The following is a 25,356-nucleotide window of genomic DNA, read 5'->3' as shown; positions in this document are numbered from 1 at the left end:
GCAATCTGTAACAATGTCAGTCTTGTGTATTTTTCTTGTCACTATAAGGAATAAGAATAAAAAGAAAAGACAGGAAAGTAAAATGAGGACATCATGAAACAAAAACAAAAAAGTAAGGAAAGAAAGACACAAGATTAATCTTCGCCTGGTTTTTTGTGAAGGATGTTAATGAAAAGCTAGCAATGAAAGATGAGAGCAATGAACAAAAATCACATAAGATAAATAATAATGTAATTGTAGAAAGAAAAATCTGCAGAGCATATTGGTCTAAAAATTCATTATATCATTTTTAAGAATAGATGTGTTCCAAACAAGTATTCTACAACCAGCAGATCTTACATGTTTTCACAGGAGATTGCTGCACTCCAATTCACATCTACATCTCCTAACCCATTCCTAACACATCCATAGAAATATGAGTAACAGAATTTACAGTAATTCTGGATATTTTCTGGTTTCTACATATAAAGAGATTATATTAATCCTTCTGACAAAGCCCCCACTTTGAGGAACTAGAATAAAAATTCAGCATGGCACTCATTAAACTTTTAACTAATGTAAAATGTAATTGCAAATAGAGATTCACATTTGTACAAATCTGTTTCTAATGCAAGGCACAGCATGATTTTTAGATCTTAGTTTTCTAGTGCTATTTAAAGCTTCTGTCAATAACTTGCAATAAAACAATATCATCATTAATATGTTTTTATTTGGCATGCTGAGGAAAGAAAATGAAAATAATAGGTCACTTACAAAGCCATGTGTATTGGAGGATATGGGAAACGTAAGAGTAGTAAAACTGGATTCAGTAGTATAAATGTGGAATCAAAGAATGAAGATCATTCTCAAGGATGTTATTCTGGACTTCGTGACACTAAAGAACATTTGGGGTTCTGGTAGATAATCGTTAAATTTCCAGTGCTGTGATGAAGGGGCTATGGTACTCGTGGGTGTACAGAGGAAAATACTGAATGCAGCAAAAAGGATTGTGACTGGAGTCACAAGAAGAAAGAGTAGGAAAGATGGAGCTAAGGCTGCTCTGCTTCCCTCAGCAGCACCATGGGGGGAGCTGCTGAAAGCCCCCATTTTCTGCCTTCTCAGCTAGATCCTTAACTCTGCATCCAAAACGGATCCAATCACACTTGGAAAAGCACACCCAATTCTGGCTCCCACAGCTCCCAAGGGATACTGAAACAATGGAGGGTTCAGAGAAAAGCCAAAAAAACAGAGATAGAATATACAGTATTTGCAACACCTCATATCCTTTATAGAAGGAAGCTCTCCTTTCCAGCACAAAATTATATTTCAAGAGTAGCCCTTGGAAAACTCCACTTACCAGGAATCAAAATTTTTGAACAGTGGCAATAATTGACAGTCAGAACTATGTAGCAGAAGTCAAGTGCTCATCCCCTTTTTAGAAACATTTAGGCCAAGAGTGATTTTTATTCTTCCAGTATATGGTCTACTTCAAACTGCAATTAATTTATGAAAGCCTATGCTTTAGTTTATGTCTCATTTCAAATTATATGACCAAAGCAGCCCCTTCTGGATTTATCATCTATGAGATGTAACACCTAGGTAGCAATGAAATCAAGTGCTTACATGAAAAAGTAATGACAAGTAACTAATGTACTTAAAGCCAGATTTTAAAAGAAGCAGATGGCCTGCAAGCTCTCTACCCTCTTGCTTAATATGTTTATCTGGCTATCTGTGTCTGATAATTGTACTGTCTCCCTGAAGGCACAAAATATGTTTGTCTAACATAGAACAAGCAGCTTATGGGTTTTCTTTTGGTTTTATTCTCTGATAATAAAGAATTCAAGACATTTTTTAAGTGGCATCATTATCACAATTTAAAGGTCCTTAAAGCATTTCAAAATAAAACAATTAGCATTTCAGAATTAAACTGAGCAGAATCGTGACCCTACCATCCTTTTCCACAGTCTGAAGAAGAGAGCACTCACACTATAATCTAACAGAGAGCACAGCACCTCCCAGAATTTTCCCAATTATGAGCCAAGTTTGGAGATCTGAGGTTGTCTTCTCGATAAACAAAGAGCTTGTGACTCTACTCAGTTTTCTGCTGTTCCTTCTGCATTTCTCAAGAAAAGCATTTATTGATTGTGACTTCCTCATATGTTCACATTGGTTAGCTCAGCTCAACCCATTTATGCATTAGTTAGTCCATGATGAACCACAGAATGGCTTTGGCTTTTTAAACCCTGGATTCTCACTGAGTAATATTTTCATTTTGTTATTTCATCACACAAATTATTACACTGGCCAAATGGTTCAGAGATTAATACCAAGCTTTCAAAAAAAAAAAAAATAAAATAAAATATCACTACAAGAAAAATACCTTAGAGAGCTCCTAAAGGTCAATATATTGCAACTATTTTCCATTCTCAATGATTGTTTCTAGCAGCAGATATGAAGTTCAATTCCTTGCATCTGTGACTGCAATAACTCTTACACATTAGAGTGCCACCAAAAGTACTGGTTCACTAAAATAACCATTCTTAAGTGTTAAGTCTGCTTAACATTAATTTAAAAAAAAAATTGCACTAAGGATGCTCATGACACCTGAGCTCACTCCTGAGAATGCCTCTGCACTTAAAACAGTCTCAAACTGTTTAAGCTTCAGTGCTTTTGGAAAACTTCAACTTGGAGAGCCCTGCAAACTCAGCTGTAAGCATTCCTACAGTTTTTAGCTATTTTGCCATGGCCTGAGGAATGAAGCTCTGAAGCTTTAAGCAAAATCCCAGAACTGCATTTGTAGCCAGCGTTGTCAAGGCTGCCTAGCACTGGAAAGTTCTTTTTTCCAGGTTCACTGGCCCAGAGAGAGTTCACCATCACCTTGCTGGTTCAGTGCTCAGAGGTCAGACTCAGCCTCCAGGTCATGGCACAAGTGCCCACTGCTGTTGGTGCAGGACAATCCCATGATGCACATGAGCACCTGGAGCCAGAGGAGCTTAGGAGACACAAGAGCTGCTCCTCCCAACCCTGGGACTCCTGTCCATGTCAGGACCACTGTGATGTCAGTGATGCTCATCATCATCATCATCATCATCACTGCTCAGCAGACGTGGGACTCTCAAGAAGTATTCCTGACAAAGCCCCTACACTGAAGTTTTTAACCTGATTTCTGGCCACTGATATTTTGTTTACTAAGAAAAGTTGAAAAACTACTGGATTAAATTTGGATTTGGCAGAAATCCACATTCAAACAACGATATAAGAGACACAAATCCTGTACATTGCCCGCATTTTTCTATAAAATCCTGATCACAGAGGGCAACTAAGGTTGTATTAATCCTTCTGACAAAGGAGTTTCTGACAGTCACAATAAATAGTTTGAAAATACCTATTCTCTCCCACCAGCTTCTTATCTCCATTCTGATCCCCTATGAGCCAAACATTTACTTTCAAATAATTCTGAAGCCACTGTGTATGACCTTTATAGGCTTCTGCAGTTCAGCAAGGCATACATGTTTTCTTCAGGGAGAATCTTAATATTTCAAAGTGTTTTTTTCTTATTATTGAACAAGAGGTTTTTATACCCCACCATTTGTTCCCATCCCAAATCCCAAGATGAAGAATTGATTTATTTTTTCTATAGCTAATCAAAAGTCTTGAAAAAACAAACTATCTGGAAGCAAACTTTTTTTATTGCATTCTAAATTTTCTAACTAAAATTTACTTCAGTAAGTATATAAGAGAAATGGAGATTACAGGGGAAAAAACCGTCAATATCTACTTGCTAAACATATTAGGGAGATAATTTTTATTAGCAAATACAGTATCTATACATCTCTATTGTGTTATACAACCACTGGTAGATGATGCCTTGGTCTGCCTGGAAAAGAAAGCCCTACACAACTGGCACATCAGTTACATGATTTCTTATCTCAGACATTCAAATTACACACCAATTAAAACTATGCATCACTGAGGACTAATTATCTCTTAATTATGTATTTTGGTTCCCTTAAATCATCAGCTGAACTATTAATGGGGCTTCTACTTTCTCAGAAATACATCACATATGCTAAATATTTACAGATATTCTGGTGGCTCATATTAGGCCTTTTCTAAGGTGATTGGAAAAAGAAATGTACCAGGAAGAACAATGAATAGCTACATTTATTGGAGTGGTGTGGAAGTTTGCATGATATGGTTGGCAACCTTGTTCTGGTACATTTTAAGACTAATGTTAACTGTTTTGGCATTATTTAAAATAAAAAAGGTGTAATCTAATAATCAGGAAAAATGTTCTCATTTTAGCAATATGTTAGGATTCATGAGAAGCATTTTGGAAAATGCTGTATTGGATTTGGGCACATCAAGCCATTGGGGAATATTATACAGCCTTGGGATTTATTCTCTATACAATTGACCTTACAACTACAAGAAAATAAATTATAGATATTATAGACAGTCCACTTTCCAAGGCAAGAACTGGTTGGCTTCTGGCATTATATTTGATTGCCTAAGAAAGAAAAAAGGACCCATAATTACTGTAGCAGTCCCCATTTGGGTAGTAATTTTCAAGTACTTTCTAAAATGCAATAATTGTACATGTAACAGATATACCTGTAATAATGTAACAATGACTGAGAATTTTAACAATGGTATTAATGTGTTGAAAAACAGGATTGGGTTTAGCTTTTGATACTAGCAATGAAGCAAATGAAACTTTACCTTCATGCTGCTGTCCTGATTTCAATTTTAAAATAATTTTGCATTTCTCCACTTACAGTTGGGGGGTGTTTTTCCCTAAAAATAACTATAGAGCAAAAATTCCATTTAATACATTTTAATCATATATAAAAAACAATGCTATGGAAGATATAAACCTGACTTCTTGCAGTCTAACAGCCTAAATGCCATGAGCAGACAGGTGATTAGATGAGCCACTTTGACAGAATATTGAAGAACAAATGTATCATGAGCAGCCTTGTGATTCTTATGTTAGATATACATTCTTTCAGTCTAATTCCCTGCATACTTTATTGCCTATATTCAATGCATAAAAAACCCAAAATACTAAACACTAAAACCACCTTCCTTCGAAATCTCTTCCAAAGCACTGCAGTTCACTAAATCTCTTGTTATTTGGATCACTTCCTTCTTACATTCACATGGGAACTTGCATTTGGACTTCTTCAGTGTCATGTTCCCAACTCTCCTGCTTTTGGCACTGCAATTTCTCTTCCTTCAGAGCCCAGGATTGATATGACCTGATGCATAATGTGAGCATATTCAACATAAATTTTGCATTCAGCTTTGTTGAGGATAATTTTCACAGCAAAGTGGAGGATGAAAGAAAACGGCCTCAAGCTGAAAATGGGGATGTTTACATTGGATATTAGGAAAAATGTCTTCACAGAAAGGGTTGTCAAGCATTGGAACAGGCTGCCCAGGGCAATGGTGGAGTCACCGCCCCCAGAGGCATTTCAAAGATGTGTAGATGTGGCAGTGGGGGACTTAATTTAGTGTTGGACTTGGCAGTGCAAGGTTAAAGGTTGGACCAAATGATCTTAGAGGCCTTTTCCAACTAGATTGATTCTATGTTTCTCTGTTAATGATTATTATTATTATCAATCCTGACTTTTCATAATGATCAATATCATCATCCTTAGTAAAAACTGAAACTACACATATATCTCTTTTTTAGACTATACCTCAGTCATCTATAAAAAAATCCACCCTGTAGTGCAGGTTGTCTTCTATTGCTGTTATTTCTTCTGTTCTGACAGAATTGTCACTATATGATAGTTCAATGGATTTCCCAGGTTTTTGTTCTTAGTATACTACTTTCAAACCTATTTTAATAGAGGGATTTTACATTTACTGTAAGAAAATATCGGAGTTGTTTTGGAAGTTAATGCATCCACTTCATCATCAATACCTGCTCAGTGTTTCAGGAATTACAGTGTCTCCATACATTGCTATATGCAGTTACTCAGCAGCCTCTATGAAAACCATTAAGGCACTTAGAAATTGAATTGTTCACCATAAATCATAGGGATTAAATTTAGGCATGCAATCACAGGTGGCACAGCTACAAACACAGCTGCATGTGGATAAATACACATTTTCCAAGCAAAGGGTCCACAATTATGACCTCAGCAAGCTTCAGAAAAGCCTTAAAACCCAAAAAGATCTGACCTATTTTTTAATTTAGTTATTAGATTTGTGATACTGTTGTAACTTCTAATGGCAATGACTGACAAGTTTTACTTCTTGGAGTTTTTACAACATGTAAGTCACTCATGAATGTTAAAAATTCAAATGAAGTCCAAAACAAAACCAAAAAAGCTGAAATAAATTATACTACACAGTAAATTTTATTACAAGGGTAGATATGCTTCTTGATTTACATTACACTCCTTCAGTTGCTACACTCGGGCTATTAAGAGGGGAAAAAAATTGATTCTGAAACAAGAGCCAGTAAACTGAAAGAAAACAAGTTTCAGCTTTAAAAAAAATCACTTGAAGATTTATATATTAAGTAGTTTTAATTATCTGTTGTGCTACATACAAATAAAATGTAAATCTTTACCATAATTCATTATTCTGTTCTGGTACAGAATACAGGGTGCCAAAGAGTTTTCATCAGAAACCACAGTGCAGAAAAAACTGGAATTCCAAGTAGGCTTGCTTAAAAATATTAAACTTCTTCAAACACATCGGGGTATTCTACATGTACACCAACATCCTGACTAACTTCACTGCAACAGTAATTGTTTTATGCTGTGGAAGCATGTTAGTTTAACTAGGGTATGTTCAAAAATGTATAACAAGATGATTTTTTTTTTTTCATTAAACACAAACCTCACCAGCAAAGACAGTGCTTTGCTGGTGAGGCTGAACCTTGCAATTTAAACTGACCCTCCCAATTAAAACTCAGACACTTGTGAATCTTTCATTTACACTTTAGGGAAGAAAGGAAATAACTAGTAGAACAGTTATTATTATCTCCAGATTCAGCTTTAAAATTGGTAGAAAATTTTGCTGCTCAGGCACAAGTTGAGATCAGACTTACAAGTCTGACAGTTATAAAGAGATATAGGTGCAGGAATGCAGCTGATCCTAAAGCAGGAAGGTCACTGCTGTCCTTAGGGACAACAATCAGAACAAAAGCCAGGACAGCATTTTAAGGGTATTTGCTTTTTCATATGCAGGCACTGCTTTCCAGAATATGGGAGAAAATGATGGAAAAAAAGAAAATACATCAGCTTAAATTACAAAAATCCCTTGCCATAAAATTAGTTTCCTGAAACTGAAGAACATGTTGTGACTGCTGTTATTAATATTTGCATAGCTGTCAGAAGCCCAAGCTTTATGAATGCTTACTACTTCAGGGACCATTGACCACTATTTGAGGTGCTGGCTACAGTCTGAGTTACTGCTTTTCAATAAATGTTACAGCCTTCAAATTCCATTACCAGTGGAGTCTGAATTACACTGACTCTCAAAATAAAATAAAAATGAGCAGAAACAAGTTATGGGGCTTTGTCATATATTCTGCTCAGAAATCTAGCTTATTTTAAGGCAAGAGCATTTTCTCATGGAGCGCTATTTAACTGATATATAAGACACAATACACCTAAAGGTTTGGGACTATAAACGACAGTCAAGCATAAGTGAGGATTCTTATCCTCACTTGGACACTTCTTTTAATATCTGTTAACAAAGATAATTTCTACAGATTTCCTCCAAAATATGCAGAAACTACTGTTGTTTATGAAAGCCTCACAAGTTAAATTTAAGAGTCTTTATCTATTCTTACTCACCAGCAACTCTGAATTAAAGGAAATGGAGAAAAAGTGTGGCATAAGCTGTTAGAGTACTTCAACAGGGAAATATCCAACATTTGTGTGCCAGTGTATAACTATTACACACTTCTGAGGAAAAACTGGCACCTGTCTGTTTCACAGCCAGGTCAATAGATAGTAGATCTATTTGTGGGAACAGCTCTAAGCTGAAGATGTCCCACAACACCACCTTTCTAATGACCCCTTATGCAACTATGTCATTTTTCTGCTTCTTTCCTCAAGGAAGAGATTTTACAGCTAAATAAAGTGCCTTTAGCATCAGGAAACTTAAATGCAGCGTTTTCCCCTTAGGGCTGCAGAGATCACCCAGCTGTGTGCCCATGGACAGGAGAGTGATGGGAACCTGCAGAACATTTCAATAGAGAGCAGCAGTACAGCTGAAAGAAACTTAGAATTTTCTACACAGTTTCTATGTTTTCCAAGTAATTCATTGCTATCCAGTGCTGAAGCATTTGTATTCTGAGGTGATTGAGATCACCAGTGGAACAATGAAATGGGTCACTGCCTATGACAGACCAGTACACCTTAAAGAACTGTTTTTATTGACACCAATCATGATATACCCTTTTTTCAAAGCCAAGAAATCATATTTCTTAAGAAGATATTTTGTTTAAGAGCCACCAGGGATTTATTAACATTTTGGAAAAAATATCCCAGCTTGCTAAATAGGTAACAGGAAAAATAAAACTACCTAGGAAGCAGCTGTGAGCCATTGATCCCAATAAACAATCACCTGCTGGGATGGGCAGATTTTCCTTATAGTCACGAAAATCTTGGAGATAAATTAATGCAAAACCCGAGATAATATATGTGGCTTTAATAGAAAGTGAACCTAAATGTCTTGTATAATGAGAGCTCTTTTCCAATAGCAAAAGAAAAGAGCAGTAACTCCAACACCCAAATCCTCCCAATGAAAGAGCCCAGAAATCTTAGCTCCAGTGCCAGCATAACAGGAGGCACAAGAGCAGAGAGGTGAAATGCATACCAATAACACCAGTGGTAATAACATCAATAACACAACTTCAAACACCAGTTTAAAAGGAAGTAAGGTCACTACCTCTGCCTCCTTAGGAAATCATGTTTTATATAATGTATTCTTGACAAGTTGTGATGAATAATGGAAATACAGGAGGGCTGGTACTCAGACTGTACTTGAAAAATGCTCAGTGTGCTGGAGTACTCAGTCCTCTACGAAAGCATTGTGTAAAAGGCATGTGTCAAATTTCATGTTGCTACCTTACTTATTAAATGAACAGAATACCTCTCAAGGAAGTCACAATAGTTTTGTTAGGTCTAACAGGATTAAATAAAGCCTTCAGTACTGAGTTAACACAAAATATCAGGTTTTTCCCAGCATGGTATGACCAATGCAGTGTGGCCACTGCAGTGAAAAGGACTACAGTGCAAATAGAAAATATCAACCACTTTTGCCTGTTATAAAGGTTAAATCTGGTATGCTACGAGATGAAGATGTAGAAGACAATAACTATTAGACCTGATTTAGTATTGGCCTTGGAAATTTAGCCCCTGGATTGGAATGAACCATGACTTCCTTCTCTTAACCCAAAGTCATAGGAGGTTTCACATACTTTTAAAATTTCTACTACATGCAGAATTATAAAGTTAGCATATAAAACAAAACTTGTTTTCTCTGGAAAGCTCCCTGCTCCATTTATCATTTGAAGATTTTATCTACTGCTAGAGCACCAAACACAAGAAATATATACTGGTAACGTTGACTTCAAATATTTTCTCAGAAAAGAACAAATTACAGCATAAAAAAAGGCTGAGAGATAAATAATAATCTCATTCATTTAGGAAGGCAAATACAGAGGACAAAATTAAAATCCCAAAACAATTGCCCCAACTGGACCTCAGTATTCCTTCTTGATGCATAAAATTGAGTAACTTAATTTCTAGATGGAGTAAGGACAGGACAGGAATGCAATAATCAAGCACCACACATCAGAGGCAGAACTGTCTAGACTGTTGAATTTCAATGTGCCTCTAAAAGAAGTACAAAAAAAACCCCAAAATCAAAAACTGTGTAATCACAGCAGACAATGAAAATTTTCATTTAAAAAAAAAAAGAGATGTATCCAATGATCTGGGATTCCCTTCAGCAGGTTGTTACGCTGCAGTGGAAACAGCACAAGGAGGAGCTGGGATCTGCCAACATCTGCCACAGAGCTGCACGTCTCAGGAATGCATCACCTTAATAATGTTTGTCTTACAATGATGATACAGCCACCTCGCAGTCGTAAAGGTGAGAGGAGGCTGTAATGCATTTACAGCTGATATTGCTCCATGGATTTGTTTAAGGAGCCTGCTTGGCAGCTGAGCTTGTTCTATCTTTAGGAAGTGGGAGAGAGTGTGAAACACCCCTAATATGAAGACTAAAAGAAAGCAGTTAGTCTTCAGGGTTTGTTTGGATTTTTTAATAGATTAGTAGAGTCATAAATGTTAGTAAGCTGAATAAATTCATCCTTTGATAACGTTAACACATATTTGTAGTCACTGTTCAGGTATGATGCAGACAACTGTAGCTTTACTTAACACAAGAAAAACAGAAGATGACTGCTTTAATCCAGAACGCTTTATCATACATATCTAGACAGACAGAATACATTTTTGAATTTATTTTTTTATTTTATACATATATGTGTCTGTGTGTGTGTGTGTGTATTTTTATACATAGATTATAAAGTAAGATTCTGTATTTCAGAAAAATATGGAAGGTTTTTTCCCACTAAAATGGAAATTTTGTGGGGTATTTGTATGGTTAATTGCAAAGTATTTTGAGCTTGTAATTGTTCCTGAAGTAAATCATCAGGAATTATGAAATTATCATTTTAACAACTTAATTTTTAAGGCTTAATTCTGTAAGGGTGCAGTCAAAAGCCATTCATCCACATAAGAATCTCCTTCACTGATGCAGGGGATGCTGTGTTCACAAGTGCAGCCATAGTAATTATTAGTATAAATATTGCTGGAACATCACAGGCCAGGGAGGAATCATGATTGCATTGATTTTTTTTCAGTTTGCTACTGTAGAGTATCTCAGTGCTCCAGAAAATACTGAATGAAATTGATTGCAATGAAGTCAAAGAAGAACATAAATTCTAATAAACTATACTTAGTCTTAACTGAAGTCTGTGATATTGCAATCTGATACAGTCACTCAACATTTAAAAAGCCAGAAGCTCCAAAAGCCAATTATTAACATTCAAATACCCAGGTACATACAGATTTGTATACCATTTTCTGTGTTTACATCTAAATGCTGAAGTTATATTACAATTAAACACGTATGTTCAACAATTTAAATTCAGATTTTAAAATCGACAGCCTGACTCACTGCTAAAAGCTAAAGCACAGAATCCTGGAGTGGTTTGGGCTAGAAGGAACTTTAAATACCACCCCATTTCAACTCCCCTGCCATGGGCAGCACCACCTCCCACCAGGCCATGGTGCTTAAAGCTTCATCCAGCCTAGCCTTAAAATCATAGTAGGACTGCCATCATAACATAATTATTATAGACAGAAAATACAACATGCAAATAACTCTATTTGTATACTTAGTGCATGAGTGAAATAATGAAATTCAATGTAAAGTTGAAATAAAAATGTCTCTAAAAGGACAAAGAAGTCACTAACCTGTATTTTGATTGGCCAGGAGAAATTGCTGACATACACATAGAAAGTGATGTTTGGGTTGCTTCGAAAGTTAAATTTTTCACAGGAAAAGCTGTCTCTGTATTCCTTAATATTAACCTTGGAAACAACAGGAATCTCTTCTCCAGATATTGTTCCAGCTAAAAATTTTGAAAAGCTCAGGTGTAAATATACATATTTGAGAAAAATATTAATCATTATTAAAGATGCCAAAGTAAATTTGCATAAGAAATATAAATCCTTAATTGCTTTTGGTGTCTTCCTCTAAAACAACCTCTTATTAAAGTTTACATGGCACATTAGGTATATTTATTATACATATAGAGAATTCACAGAAATTTTGACTTTGGTTTTAAAAACTATATGCAAATTGGAAAAGTGACAGAAGTAGCATGAATTTTACAAGATAGTTATTATGGTCAGCTTAACAGATAATATGCTTTCCTCCATAATTTATGTTTCATTTCAATAAACAGCTCAATAAAATCTGTAAGGGAATTTGTCTCCATCTTGCACTTTTGCTGTCAAGTTTTAATTGTTCATGAAAGCGTTAATAACGTAACTAGTAATAAACATTTATTAGTTTTTGCAAATAAACGAGTGACTGAGCTAAGTTAAAATAAAGGAATAAACAGAGTTTACTAACTGGTATGGTAAAGACTTCAGAAATGCACTGATGAAGAAATTCATGAGTTTAAGAGAAACTGAACCTTCTTTTAAAAGATATTTTTTAAATTATATCATTTTAAGCATCATGCCTCTCCTTGGATGTGCTTTCAGAAAGTCAATAGAACCAATTCAGAAAAACTGTCTAAATTAAAACAAAGAGGAGTAATGGGGTTCAAAGCTGGAGAAAAAAATAGATAAGCAGCTCTTTTTATCAGCATACACAGAAGAACTTTATTGTTTGATATCAATGTAAAGGTTAATAATTAAATTTTTAGCTTGAACACTGAAACAAAGAAATAAAATCTCAGTCTCTGCAGTAGTTAAGGAAGCAATTTATCTTAATTAAAATCACAGCATTTCATAACACTGTCATTTTAAAAATTTAAATACACTACAAGCTTTTCCTACCAATGTAATTTTAATTGAATAGGAGAGAAAGTCAACATATTAATGAAGCTTTATTCAGATTGCAAATTATCATCTGAGGTTTAAATAATATAATTAATAACAGCATAATGATAATGGCAAAAGAACACATTTGGCAAAGTTTTATTATCAAAATTAGCAACAAAGAGACAATCAGGTTAAAATAACTCAAAGGATCATGAAATCATTTGGGGAAAAACTCATCTGACCAAAATTCACTCTCACCTGTAGAACCAATAGACCACGTAATATTGAGGTTAAAGTTGTTTGATGCATTAATTGATATATCCAAATTTTTATTTGACTAGGGAAAAAAAAAAAAAAGGAAAGTGAACAAAACATATCAGAATGTATTGCACGTAATTCTACTACACATAACTGAATCCAGCCTTTTATTTATCTTCCAGTTTTCATTTTAAACATAACTAGAAATGGCAATGATTCACTGCCAAAGGCAATTCTCTCTTTTGCTTTGGTAAGAACAGGGTACAATATAACATATAACTATACCAGTTATGTTTGTAGTTTGTCCCAAGTATAACAAAATATTTGTCTTTATAAAATCAAACAGGAAAATATATGGCAAATGCCTACATTCTAATCACAAGCCAAAAATTACTTTCTGCAACTAAAAATGTTTTCTCAGCAGAAGAATATACCCCTTCAATTCATCTCAGGAAGATATTAAACTTGTTATTCATGGCAGCAGCAATAAAATAAACCAACTGATAATTGTTCAGAGTATCAATTAAGCTGAAGTACATCTGCCATTTTGAAAGAGTTCTCAATGAAGGCACTGGACTAATTTTGCAGCTCTCAAAAAAATGTGAACTATCTCTAAAATATTATAGACACTTTGAAAACCTTTAATCAACATCAAATACAATGGAAATCTTAATTCTGAGTCTCTAAAACTTAACTAAAATTATTAACATTTTCTTACCTGTTCTGGATTTGCTATAAAGTTTATGGCAGTGTGATGACGATCGTCCTCTTGTAATAAACTGAAGGTAAATTGATAATCAATCAAAAGGCTGTCTGTAGGCAAAACAAAAATTTAAAATTATAAAATAAAATGCATACATATTAATTCTATATTATGCAAGTACCTAGAAGTTTACCATTGACATTGATTTTAAAAGTCATGGAGAAATCTACAAGTTAGAATTATTCACACGCATTTCACTGATGAAGTTTTTGCATTATAAAGTCTTGAAATGATGAAAACTAAAATTAAGTTAATCAAAAAAATTAAATAAAGAGGAAAATAACTGAATTAAGAAACAAATTCTATCATGGGATCAGAGCAGCACAGATTACACATAATCTGAAACAGTTATTCTTTGTGAAATAATTATTCCAAAATATGTATTGTGTTGTTAGAGCATTATCAGTTTCCTAATTTCACTTTGAAAAAACTATTTACTAAGTTTAAAAAATCTGGAAAAAGTTGCCTCTAAACTAAAATTATATATTATGAAGGCTTATTTATTGTAGTAAACAAAATTGCTAATAACTACGTGTTACAATGGAACTTTGAAGAGAAATTATGTGACCATCAAGTGTTTCTTTTCTAAACTGACAGAATTTTAAGACATTCTGTTAAGTGGCAAGTGATATAAATTTTTCATACAAAGAAAACAAGGAGTTGTTTAGTATTGCTCAAAATATTTCTATTTTACTGCCCGTTGGCTTTTGCTCTACACATTTTTCCCGCACCCTGTGAATGGAGCAGAGCCTGCCAGGCAGCTCCCACACGCTGCTCACTGACGATCTGCTGGGCTGGCAGAGGGGCAGAAGAGAGCCACAGCCACCTTCAGATGATCCAACCCGTGCCTAGCCCTTCCTGGGAGGAGCAGAAAATGATGGGGACAAGTCGGAAGACAGAAGTTACCTGAGCTATCCTGTTGTGTTCCTAAAGCCAGAGGAACGAGATTAACCCTTACGTGGGACATAGCTCGAGGAATGACTGAAAAGGAACTTTTCTACAGGGGAAGGGGCAGGAGACTCATCAGGGTAAAGCAGCTTTCCAGCACCTCCAAAATGTAAGAAAAAAAAAGGTCAGCAGGAGTTACTGTTGTTGCAATTTATAGAGGGAGCCATCTAGAATCCCAGCAGGAAATATTCAGTGCAGAGAGTTAAGAATCAACACAGCCCTCAGAGATGTAAATTGTGATAGCAGATAAATAATCCCTGGGCAACAGACAGTTGTGAACCAGAGGTGGGTGTGGTGGATGCATCTTGAATGCTCTGTTACATGGGCAGACATATCTTCAGATCCAACAGAAAAAATCTTCAAAATTTTTACCATTCTAGTTCTACAGGAATCAAAATCTTGTATTTTTCCCTCTCTCACAGAAAATAAGGAGGTGACTTATAAGAGTACATCATTCTGATTATTATTTTATGCATGTTGAAATATGGCAAGTCATCTCTGGTGCTACAACCTACTGAATAATTGTAAAGCATTATTTTGATCCCTGGTCTGCTGGCATTCTGCTAGTCATCAACACCACACAAACTGTGTAACAAATAAAAAATATGTGATCATAAAAACAAAATCAGTAAATACAAAGAGAGTGAAAGATTAAGTCAAAACAGAAGAAAAGCTGTGTCAGCCTTTTGTTGGATTTAATAGTTTGCTTACTGCTGACAATCACCTTTTCTGCAGCAACACATCATCTGAAAAAATACACTTTGTTGTATCCTATGGGAAGGCTGACTTAGAAAGAGAAAAAATCCCACTATATTGTCTTAATAGTTAAAGAAAATTGTTTTGGTTTGATTTTGTTCAGGGTTTTTTGGATTATTTTTTTATAGTGAGTGTGGAAGGAAAAGTAGAAAATAAAAGTTCACAGAATATCCTGAGTGTGGAGGAACCCAAAAAGGAGTGACATGAAAGAAATTACCATGACATTCAAAGATGAGTTCACTTTCTCTATTATTAGCCACCACAGTTCTGTTATTCAAATAAGAATAAGCTGATCTACATATCTTAGCTAACAAGTTTTGACCAGGTCTCTGCATGTTTATGAAGGCAAAAGATGAATAAATATGAAATTAAAATGCCCCATTAATTTATTAATACTACTCTACGCTTCTATAGTTATGCAAATCTAATTAATAAATCTCACTGACTATTGTGCCATATCTCCATGCTTAACAATAAGACAAACATGGCACCAGAACATCTTTAAATGTAACAGGACAGGAAAAGATGGCAAGTAAAGATTGACCCCTATTAAATTAATTAATAAACCCTTTAATAATCATGAGTAGAAAGGCAAAAAGGTTAGGAATAATGTATAGATATGCTCCATCTCCTGATCTGGTCAACTTAGAGCTCATCAAAATACAGATGACTGCTTCAGCATCAATCTTTGCAAACAGATTTATTGTAAAGGTGTGGTAGACCAGCACCACAGAAAGCACTCCTATAGAAATTCAGGCAACAGCAAGGGCTACAAGATGCAAAAAGCAGCACTGACAAGCTTGGACAAGATATCATTTATTTTATCATAGGATATGGAAAATTACCACTTAAATATGTCACAGTCTTTTTCCAAGCACAAATTGTGTCCTCTCAGAAATGCAGAGTATCAGCTAAAAAACCAGAAGTCACATATAGATAATATCCCATCATAAAAAAACATTGGAAATAGACATAGGACTCTTGTCTCCCAGTTATGAATGAACAGCTCTTCTGCATACAAGTTTAAAAAAAATTAAAGTAATTTACTTTTAAAACAATATTACTTTGTTTCCCCCCCTGGGGTTTGTTGTTGTTGGTGGTGTTGTTGTTTAGTTCTTTGTTCTTGGTTAATTTTTAAATTTATGTTTTATGTGTTAAAAGACAACAAAGTATGAACTGTTGTTTCAAGGAATGCAGGAAAAGTCCCCACACTTATAAAAGAAGTTAAACTACACATAAATTTACCATCTGTAACAAATCAGAAAATTAATTCCACTCTTTCTTATTGCATTCTTACATACAATACAGTATTGACAGGAAATTGTGAAAAACAGTAAGAGTTAATTACGTGTAGAGGCTCTCCTTTTGTACCCAAGACATCCCAAAGTTTTTTGTTGTGTTATTAATTGCTCTATTATTTCATGGTTGATCAGTTTGATACTTCATTAATAGCAGCAAAGTGCAGTAGGAAGTCCCACACATTATTCCGTCTGTAACACTCAAAAGCCTTGAACAACACAGCTTCGAGAGCAGCTTTGAGAGCCAACACAAGAACTTGCCTTGGGATTCTTCAGAGTTACCAAAGGATCTCTAAATGACACCATTTCCACAGGACAAACCATTAAATCCCTGCCTTGGCCTGGGTGTTGTAAAGCAGAAATACTCAGAGACAATTCCAGCTCAGGGGAGGTAACTAAGGTGTGCATGACTTGAATGAAGAGACAGCAGGGCCTAAGTGCAGTTGGGTGATTCAACAGCACAAATCAACTCAGGTGCAAATGAAAGAACTGACATGGAACAAACAAACACTCCTTCCCATCTGAGGACTGCAGAAGTTTCTTCACAGAATAAATTTCATAGGTTGGAGAAAGGTTCAAAAAACTTCAAGGAAGATTTGTCTGGACCTATTCTTAAGGTGAAGATTCCAAATCTTTCAAAGTCTCTAAAGTTAGATTTTATTATAATATAAATTAGCCGAACTAATTTAAGAAGAAATTCAGAGTAGAAATTAAAAGGGATCATAAAGAAGACTACCCATTGCACCCTACTGCTGTGTCACAATCCTTTCTCACTCTCTCCATATGTTTCATCCTGTAACTTAGGAGAATCTTCCCCCACATGTATTCAGCAGCTCCCAGGGAAAATATCACCTCCCTCTCCTCCAGAAAGCTCCACCTTCTGCAGACTGAAGCAGGCAGAACAGCTTTCCTTCCTACTGCCAAACCTCTTCCTGAACATAATATATGCCAATGCATCATAAGTGCACATAAACTAAGCAGTTACACAGTACCTCACACCATATTTCCCAATTCATGGTGTCATTCAAACTAGAGACCTTAGCCTCAAAAGCAGTGCAAAATTTAAACTAAAAGTCCATTCTAAGACTACGACCTGTTCTGAATAGCTAAATGTATAAGTAGCCAAGTATAAAATAACTAAATGTAGAAATAGCTATTTAAAGTACATTCAGTATATTCTGTTGATATATATGTTGTGCATATTTATAATCAGGAATTTGAAGAAGCCTAACATTCTACTCCATGTGGGTTTGTTTCTACTTTAAACATTTAAGAAGCCACCAAAAGTAATTTTACCTTTACATAAACAAATGAGACTTTTCCTGTTTCTGTTTACCAAGACAGAAACACAACAAATCTACTCAAGCAGGTGACTCAAGCAGCAGGCAGACAGAATTTAAAGAGCCAGATTCTAGCCTATAATTTTCTGAACTTTTACAGTTCCCCAAATTTGTATGTCTGAAGTTCCATGGGAAAAGTTTGTGAGAACATAGATACCTCTCCACAAACTCAGAGCCCAGCTCAAAGCTCCAATCTTAATTCCCCAACACACAGCACAGTATTTGGAATTCACAAGCTGGGTTTTTTGAGCCAGGAGTGAGCCCAGAACAGTCTAATACCTGTTTCCAGGCATTTTGCTTCAGTTTATCTTAGAAATCATTGATTAAAGTAGAAAAGAAGTATTGGGAGAAAGGACCACAATACCAACCTGACATCATCAATGGTCAAATATTACAAAGACTTACGGTTATTGAGTTTTTTCACATCTCTATTTTGATTTTTTCAAAAACCTTGACTACTTTCACAGTCAAAAGAAGTCATTAAAATCAATTCAAAATACCAGTAATGAGCATGTGTGAGAACATAACAATAATTAAGTGAAGAAAGATATTCAATGAAATAAGGAAAATTAATTTCAAAGCAATCCTTTAACCCTAGTATCACTGTTAATTTTGAAGAAACCTCTCTGTTTCATTAATAAAGGTCAATGACTTCTTATAAGGATCACATGTTTTAATATGAAAGTTTGGTACTCATATACAAAAAGGAACAGACCAATTGCCATACTCAAACTTCTGTACTGGAAGAAAACTCTGATTTTTAAAACAACAGAAAACTCCCAAAAGAAAGAAGGCCAGACAGAAGTTCTTCAGTATTTCTAGAGTGCCTCTATACTCTGCGAGAATGTATAATTAGAATGGTAATTACTTTTAAAAAAGGTAATTAGATTGACTATGTTTAGTATAAATTAGTGACAAATTTATATATGAAAAGGTATGTTACAGGGAAGTATTAAGACTGTAAAATGAACCACTACAAATCAAGGGAGCCTGTAAATTATTTTTGGGTGAGTGCTCCCCTAATGGGCAGCTATTTAACACTTTGTTCCATGTTCAGTACTCAGTGTTGGGCCCATGCCTCATTTACTACGTGCTACACAAGTCCTTTTCTCAAGATGGAATTAATTTCTAATGTGGCTTTCTATAGTATTCATCACTATAATTTTCTAAGTTCTTCACAAAAGTTAATGAATTTGTTACAACATTACTGAAGATGAGAAGGCATTTGAGCGCCATTTTATAGGACAGGAAATGAAACAAAGAGACCAAGGACAAAACCATCTATTAAAAACGAGCAGCCAATCTGAAATACCTGTACTTTGATTTTTCATAATACTTTGAATTATATAACACTATGGATGAACATTGTTATTTGGCAGCTCCTTCCATCATTCATTGTAATTCTTTCCACTTTTCAACAAAACAGGAGAGGAACACACATTCAACTTTCCATTACATTATCACTTATTCGTTCCCTACAAATTCATTCAGTGCATTGTGGAGTGAAAGTTCCTTGGGAACTGGTATATAGCAATATTATTAAAAACTGTGCAATCATGCTCTAATAAAGAAGCAAATAAAAAATTATTGTGACAGCAACCTTCATTCTTCCACCATCCTGCACCGACTGCCTATGCAGCGTATTTCAGTAAAGGGTGTTCATTAAGTAATTTAAGAATCAGGCTGGAGTGAATTCTAGAGAACCACTTCTCAGCTATCTTTTACCTTTGAACAAATCATTCCAAGAGAGTATCCCAGTGCATCTCTCAGCAGGAGGGAAGAATGAACCTAGGTTCCCAAAAAGGGAGCAAGAACATTCCTAACTGGACACATTCACTGCGTTTCTAACTGGCCATTCACCCATGGTTCCTCTCAAGCAGTTTCTTAACACACATTTTTAAAGCCGAACAAAATGGCAAAACAGCTTCATACATATACAGAATTTCTGACAAATGTCTGTTCATTTTAGGTCCAAAAGTTCAAGTTTAGCAAAAGCTCTTAAGCCAAAAGTGCTGCAATGTGTATCAGCCAGATTTACAAAAGGAGCATGGAACTAGACCCACCCACCCACAAGATAATCTCATTCTCAACTACAACCTAATTATCCCAGTTTAAAAATCACCATTAGGTGAGGATCACATGATCTTTACTCGATCAATGACTAAAATGGGTTTTTTCACATTTTTTTCTGATAATTAATAATTTCTATTTTGTGAATAAACCGTCCCAGTTTAATTATCACCATTAGGTGAGGATCACATGATCTTTACTCAATCAATGACTAAAATGCTTTTTTTTTCACATTTTTTCTGATAATTAATAGTAACTTCTATTTTGTGAATAAACCCCTCAAAAATCTAGTGCTGTTCTATTTTTACTTCCTGAAATCTCTTAAAGTTGTAAGAACCTCCATCATGATTGCAACTTCAGACTCATCACAGTCTTCCCACACTTTTCTATTTAAGGATGTGTCTATTCATGCTGATTCTAAAATTCATACTCTCACCTCTTCATTGCACAGGCAGTTTGTCTCTCTCCTCCTCTTTCTAGTGATTGGTCTCTATTTCCAGCAAGACTTTGTTGAGAACAGAACTATTCATTTCCTCTCTATCAGTACAAATGCTGCTTTTGAAACCAAGTACCATTATCAAATGCTATAAATCATATTCATCTGTGACCAAATGAAATTCTCCTTGTATTGCATCAAAGTTGGGGGTTACCACCAGACCTATTTTCTGTCAGGATAATTATTTTGAACTTTCAGAGCAGCTGCCTGATTCATTCCTCTGTCATCTGTATCTAGCAGTCATCCACTGCCTCATTGTCATTTTTATATTGAATATGTTTGTGTCTGACATTACTTGTCCATTGTGATAAAACAAAAAGTCATTTACTGTGAAGTCTTTACTAAGAACTTGCATTTTATTCTATGTAATCAGAGTGCAATGAGCTTCAAAAAACCCCAGCATTTACTATTTATATGTCTTTTTCCATTTCAAGAAAGAGCATGGAAGAATGAATTTCACAGAAGTCCAAACTCTTTAAAAACACAAGCAACAGCAAGTCATTGTTCATTTTACTATACTTTACAGAAATGTACTGGTCTAAAAAGCCCACGAAAAGACTGAGGGATTAGTGTCATAATCAGAAAATTGGGTAGCTAAATTTTATTTTAAACATAAATCTTTTATCTTATTAGATTCTCAGCTGCTATTTGGAAAGGTCTAATAAGCTGTCAGTTTTGATCCTAAGGGAGGGCCAGAAAAATCTACCTGTATTAGAATTTTACTCAGCTAAATTTTGCTTATTGTCTCAGGCCACTCTGTATTGACTAAAACTTTCAGTGGATGATAGAAATGCATCATGTTCAGAAGGGTAACTCTTGATTTTCATTACTGAAAATAGAAAGACCTAGAAGGTTCATTAAGTCTGGACATGTAAGTTTTACAAGGCTTAACAGGTGAGATGTACCTCACTATAGCTGTCACAGAAGTGTAGGTATGAAAATGTCATGGTAAACAAGGCTGGACTTGTGGCTGAGATCTAAAATCTGAGGTATAGATAGAATCACCTGGAGCCTTTTAAGCATGCAATCTCAAGATGATGTTCCTAAAGTTTTTAAATCTCACACCACAGCCAATTATTTTTCCTAAATATTTCATTAAACTCTTTCCTGAAAATGCTATAACAACTGATGGGTTTACTGTGAACAGCTGGAGAGGTTTTCCAGCCCTATGGTCTATAAACAAAGTGTGGAAAGCAATGGCTAGGGAATTATGAGCAAAATATTAGCAAAGGAAGCAGCAACAAAGAAAAATAAGCACACCACTCAGCAGGTATACAAATGTCAGTTGTAGGAAAAAGTCTAGATGTCTCCAATGATGCAACATTTCAGAACTCACAGCATAGTCTTGTCAGAAGTGTGTTATTACTTGACAGCAAGGAGTACTCAATAAATGTACTTTTGTTTTGTCACACTGGACAGTCGTTTTAATCCCTTAACTCTTGCAGTATTCACAAATTGTCAGAAGAGTGAGGAGAAAAAATGGAAATAAAAAACCAAGAAAAAAATCATTAAAATTATTATCGAAGAAATTAAAATTTCTCTCTCCATTATTTTTTTCATATTGATTTAAATGCGTCAACACCTTTGTAACACTCATCTTAATATTACCATTCTAACATGTATTTTTCAATAAACCAGCACCAATACTCACTAACCTGATTCTAATTTATTGCTTTTTTTATATACTCTCTACACACTGAGGCGATCTCTGATCTGCTTGTTCTGACAACAGAAGTGGCACATCTGAGAAACAACAATGTTAAATTAGTGTTTGACTTCATGTATTATTGCCAAAGAGGGATGTTTCCTGTCTAGGAAAGCAGTAAATGAAAGCAGTCAGATTTTCATGCTATTTTAGATCTTGCTCTCATAACTTTCAGTTTATTGTATAATCCCTAAAAGTCTACTACATCTCCTTATAGAAATAATTTTTTGAGAAGCTTCTATTTATACATGGATCAATGCTGAAAATATGGGCATGGCAGAAGTACAAATGCAATTTTTAAATTGTTTATGCTCTTATACATGTAGATGCTCAAGCTTTGCTATAAACTGGGAACAGTCAGAAGTTAATCAGACAATAACTTCTACATCTTCATTAGCAGAGCTTTTATCCTGCTTCTCAAAAAACCAAACACAGATCTTAACAAATAAAGAACAACCTCTTGTTACTCAGGCCTTCCAAGGAGACAGAACACACAATTTATAAATTGTCTCTAAATATACACAGATAAATAGGTGCTCCTGCAATATCCCAACATTTTCAAAATTCTCTTCCTTCCCTTTTCTCATTATTTAGTTGAACTTTGCTTAAGAAACTCTAAATCCACAACCCAAATGTCAGAACACACCCCATGTTGCTTGACTCCACATGACTTGTACAAACTGCACAATGTAATTTGAAGTTGAGATGTTTCCACTTTGCTGTATTCTATCCTATTTCTCAAACCATGTATGCTTAACTGTTAGTTCTGAGAAGTAAAATCTCTCATAGCAAATAAATCCAGGTCAGGAAAATTGCACTTCATACTGGATAGAAATTACGTCATATACCTCCTTGAGCAGTGTCCTCTGTTTTAAAGTCACAAATTACAACAGATACTTGTACTGTAATAAATATGAAATGCTACATCTCCATGCAGTAGAAACACCATTGCATTACAACTTTGAAAAGAAGAAGAACACAAGCACTTTTTCCTTTAAAAAACCATTAGGTATTTTTAGAGTAAAATCTGTTGATTTCATTAATAACATTCTCACTCAATAATAACATTGCTCATGCTAAGAACTGAGTGCAAATTCAGCAAAAAATATCGATAGAATATTAAAATTCCAAACACTCACAAATGAAATTACATATCTGTAATATTGCCTAATCCATTTTACACAGCCTTTAAGACAGATAGGAGGAAATATCTCAACCCTAGTATGGAATAAAATACAGAGTGAAAAACTCCAGAAAAAAATAAATATTCCCCCACTTGCTACAAGTTTGATTTGTAGGACTGGCAGTCAGGTACATAAAATAATAAACAGTTTGGTTAAAATAAGCAAATTGAAATAACGGAGGAAGGAAAAATGGAGCCCCAAAGGCTGTTTTCCTCAACCCCAGTGCAGCCACCCATCCTTCAGAGGAGATTTATTCTTTGCCTCAGAGAGGAAACATTGGCCACCATGGCAGAGCTCACTGACTGCTTTCTGAAAGTGACTTGGAAAACTCAATTTCCACCCGAAACAGCTGCCAGCCATTAAAAGAAATATTATATTTTCCTGGTGTTATTTTTTATTATAAACCAGGAACTAAATACAGCTGTGCTTTCATTATTCATTACTCTTTTTTTTCTTTATTTGGCCATGGAAAGAAAATACTCTGAACCAAAATGTGCAAATAGAATCTCTTCTTTTATTGTTATGGTTTGGTTGGTTTTTTTCAAGTTATTAGCTTAATACAGACCAATTGAGACATCATTACTCATTGGTACATATCAAGCACAAACTTTTTGACACAGATTCTCTGAGAACTGAATTAGCATGTAAAAAGGAACAGCAAACTATAGCAAATACTGACAGTCTGTTTGTTCTTGGTATTTGAAAAGCAGTAATTGTTCATATCACTGCAACTGACCTTCACAGACCAGAGACTGTGGCAGGCAATCCTTGCCAACAGACATGAAGTGACACATTTCCATGATGTAGCCATACACTGCCTTCCTTAGAATGTTTCCATTTTTCTCTTTCCACCATTTATTCTGTTGCTCACTCTAGCAATGACCTCTCCATGTTCTCTTTCATTAGCCATTCCCAGCATCAGAAAAGGCTCTAGCACTTTAAAATCTGTCTGGCCACATTTTCAAAAACAAGTACAGAAGCAGTATGTATTTCTATTCAATAGAAGTAGAAATCTAAAATTCTCAATGTTTTATCATTTAGTAGAAATCTAAAATTCTCAATGTTTTATCATTGATGAAAACAAGCATGATATTGTTGCCCTTTTAAGACTTTTCTTCCCACATTTTGCATAGTTTGTCATTTTTATAAAATTATTCTGATGGCCGTGGCATTTCCTTAAGGGGCTAACACAGTAAAGTACATTTATTTCCCCATAACATAAAAAGACAAATCAAATACATATATATTACTTCTTTACCAGCGTATCTTCATACTCTTTGACAGATACATTTTTCAACTTTCCCTTAATGTCTAGTTTGCTATTGTATCTATTTCCTAGCGTACACTGCTGCTTTTTGACCTCACACAGTTTTCTCTTCCATTTCATGTCAGCATTACCCTTTATATCAAGTGACTTCCAAACTACACTTTGCTGTCAATGAGTTACATTTCTAGAACATATTTTAAAACAATATTCACAATTCAAGCTAAAAAAAAAAGTGACAAAAAATTAATATCAAGGACTCGGAGGCTACCTTACAACATGCTGAAATGGAGCTGAGTTATCGAGTCAGAAAGTGGTATTTGACAATGTCCACATTTAACCTAGTTTATGTTTTCCTAGAGTTTATATAATCCAAGGTTTTATCATCACCTTGAGATAGAAATGACCCCCAAGTTACTTAAATGATCACACAAAAGTCCCTCAAATACTCTGTAAGGGCGTCACAGCACTAATTCTAAAGCTGGAAACGTCTCTGACTACTCTCTGGACTTTACAGGCACGTGTTCAGGATGAGGTGGTTCAGGACCCACACCTGAACAGTGGAACTCGCACTACAGGACATTTGCATTTAATGGAAGAGGCTCAGCTGTCCTCCAGTGCTCCACCTTTTCCAGCACAGAAAAACACCCCAGCTGACTTGGAATAATGCACTTGTTTGACCAAGAACTCCCAAAA

The 25,356-nt window shown here is 35.1% G+C and overlaps 1 protein-coding gene across 3 annotated transcripts in view; it reads right to left on the bottom strand.

Moving 5' to 3' along the window:
* ATRNL1 (attractin like 1) overlaps positions 1-25,356 on the bottom strand; it is a 431,595-nt gene that overhangs the window by 242,092 nt on the left and 164,147 nt on the right. For all 3 annotated transcript variants that reach the window (XM_041415479.1, XM_041415481.1, XM_041415480.1), the window contains exons 22-24: positions 13,555-13,649; positions 12,837-12,915; positions 11,499-11,656 (exon numbers count right to left, since the gene is read on the bottom strand). In XM_041415479.1, the coding sequence (XP_041271413.1) occupies positions 11,499-11,656; positions 12,837-12,915; positions 13,555-13,649 (332 nt within the window). The remainder of the gene's footprint in view (positions 1-11,498; positions 11,657-12,836; positions 12,916-13,554; positions 13,650-25,356) is intronic.

The sequence above is a fragment of the Onychostruthus taczanowskii genome, unplaced genomic scaffold (assembly GCF_017590055.1).
Source record: "Onychostruthus taczanowskii isolate IOZ18803 unplaced genomic scaffold, ASM1759005v1 scaffold5, whole genome shotgun sequence".
NCBI classification, from domain to species: domain Eukaryota; kingdom Metazoa; phylum Chordata; class Aves; order Passeriformes; family Passeridae; genus Onychostruthus; species Onychostruthus taczanowskii.
This window is presented reverse-complemented; position numbering and strand designations above follow the sequence as displayed.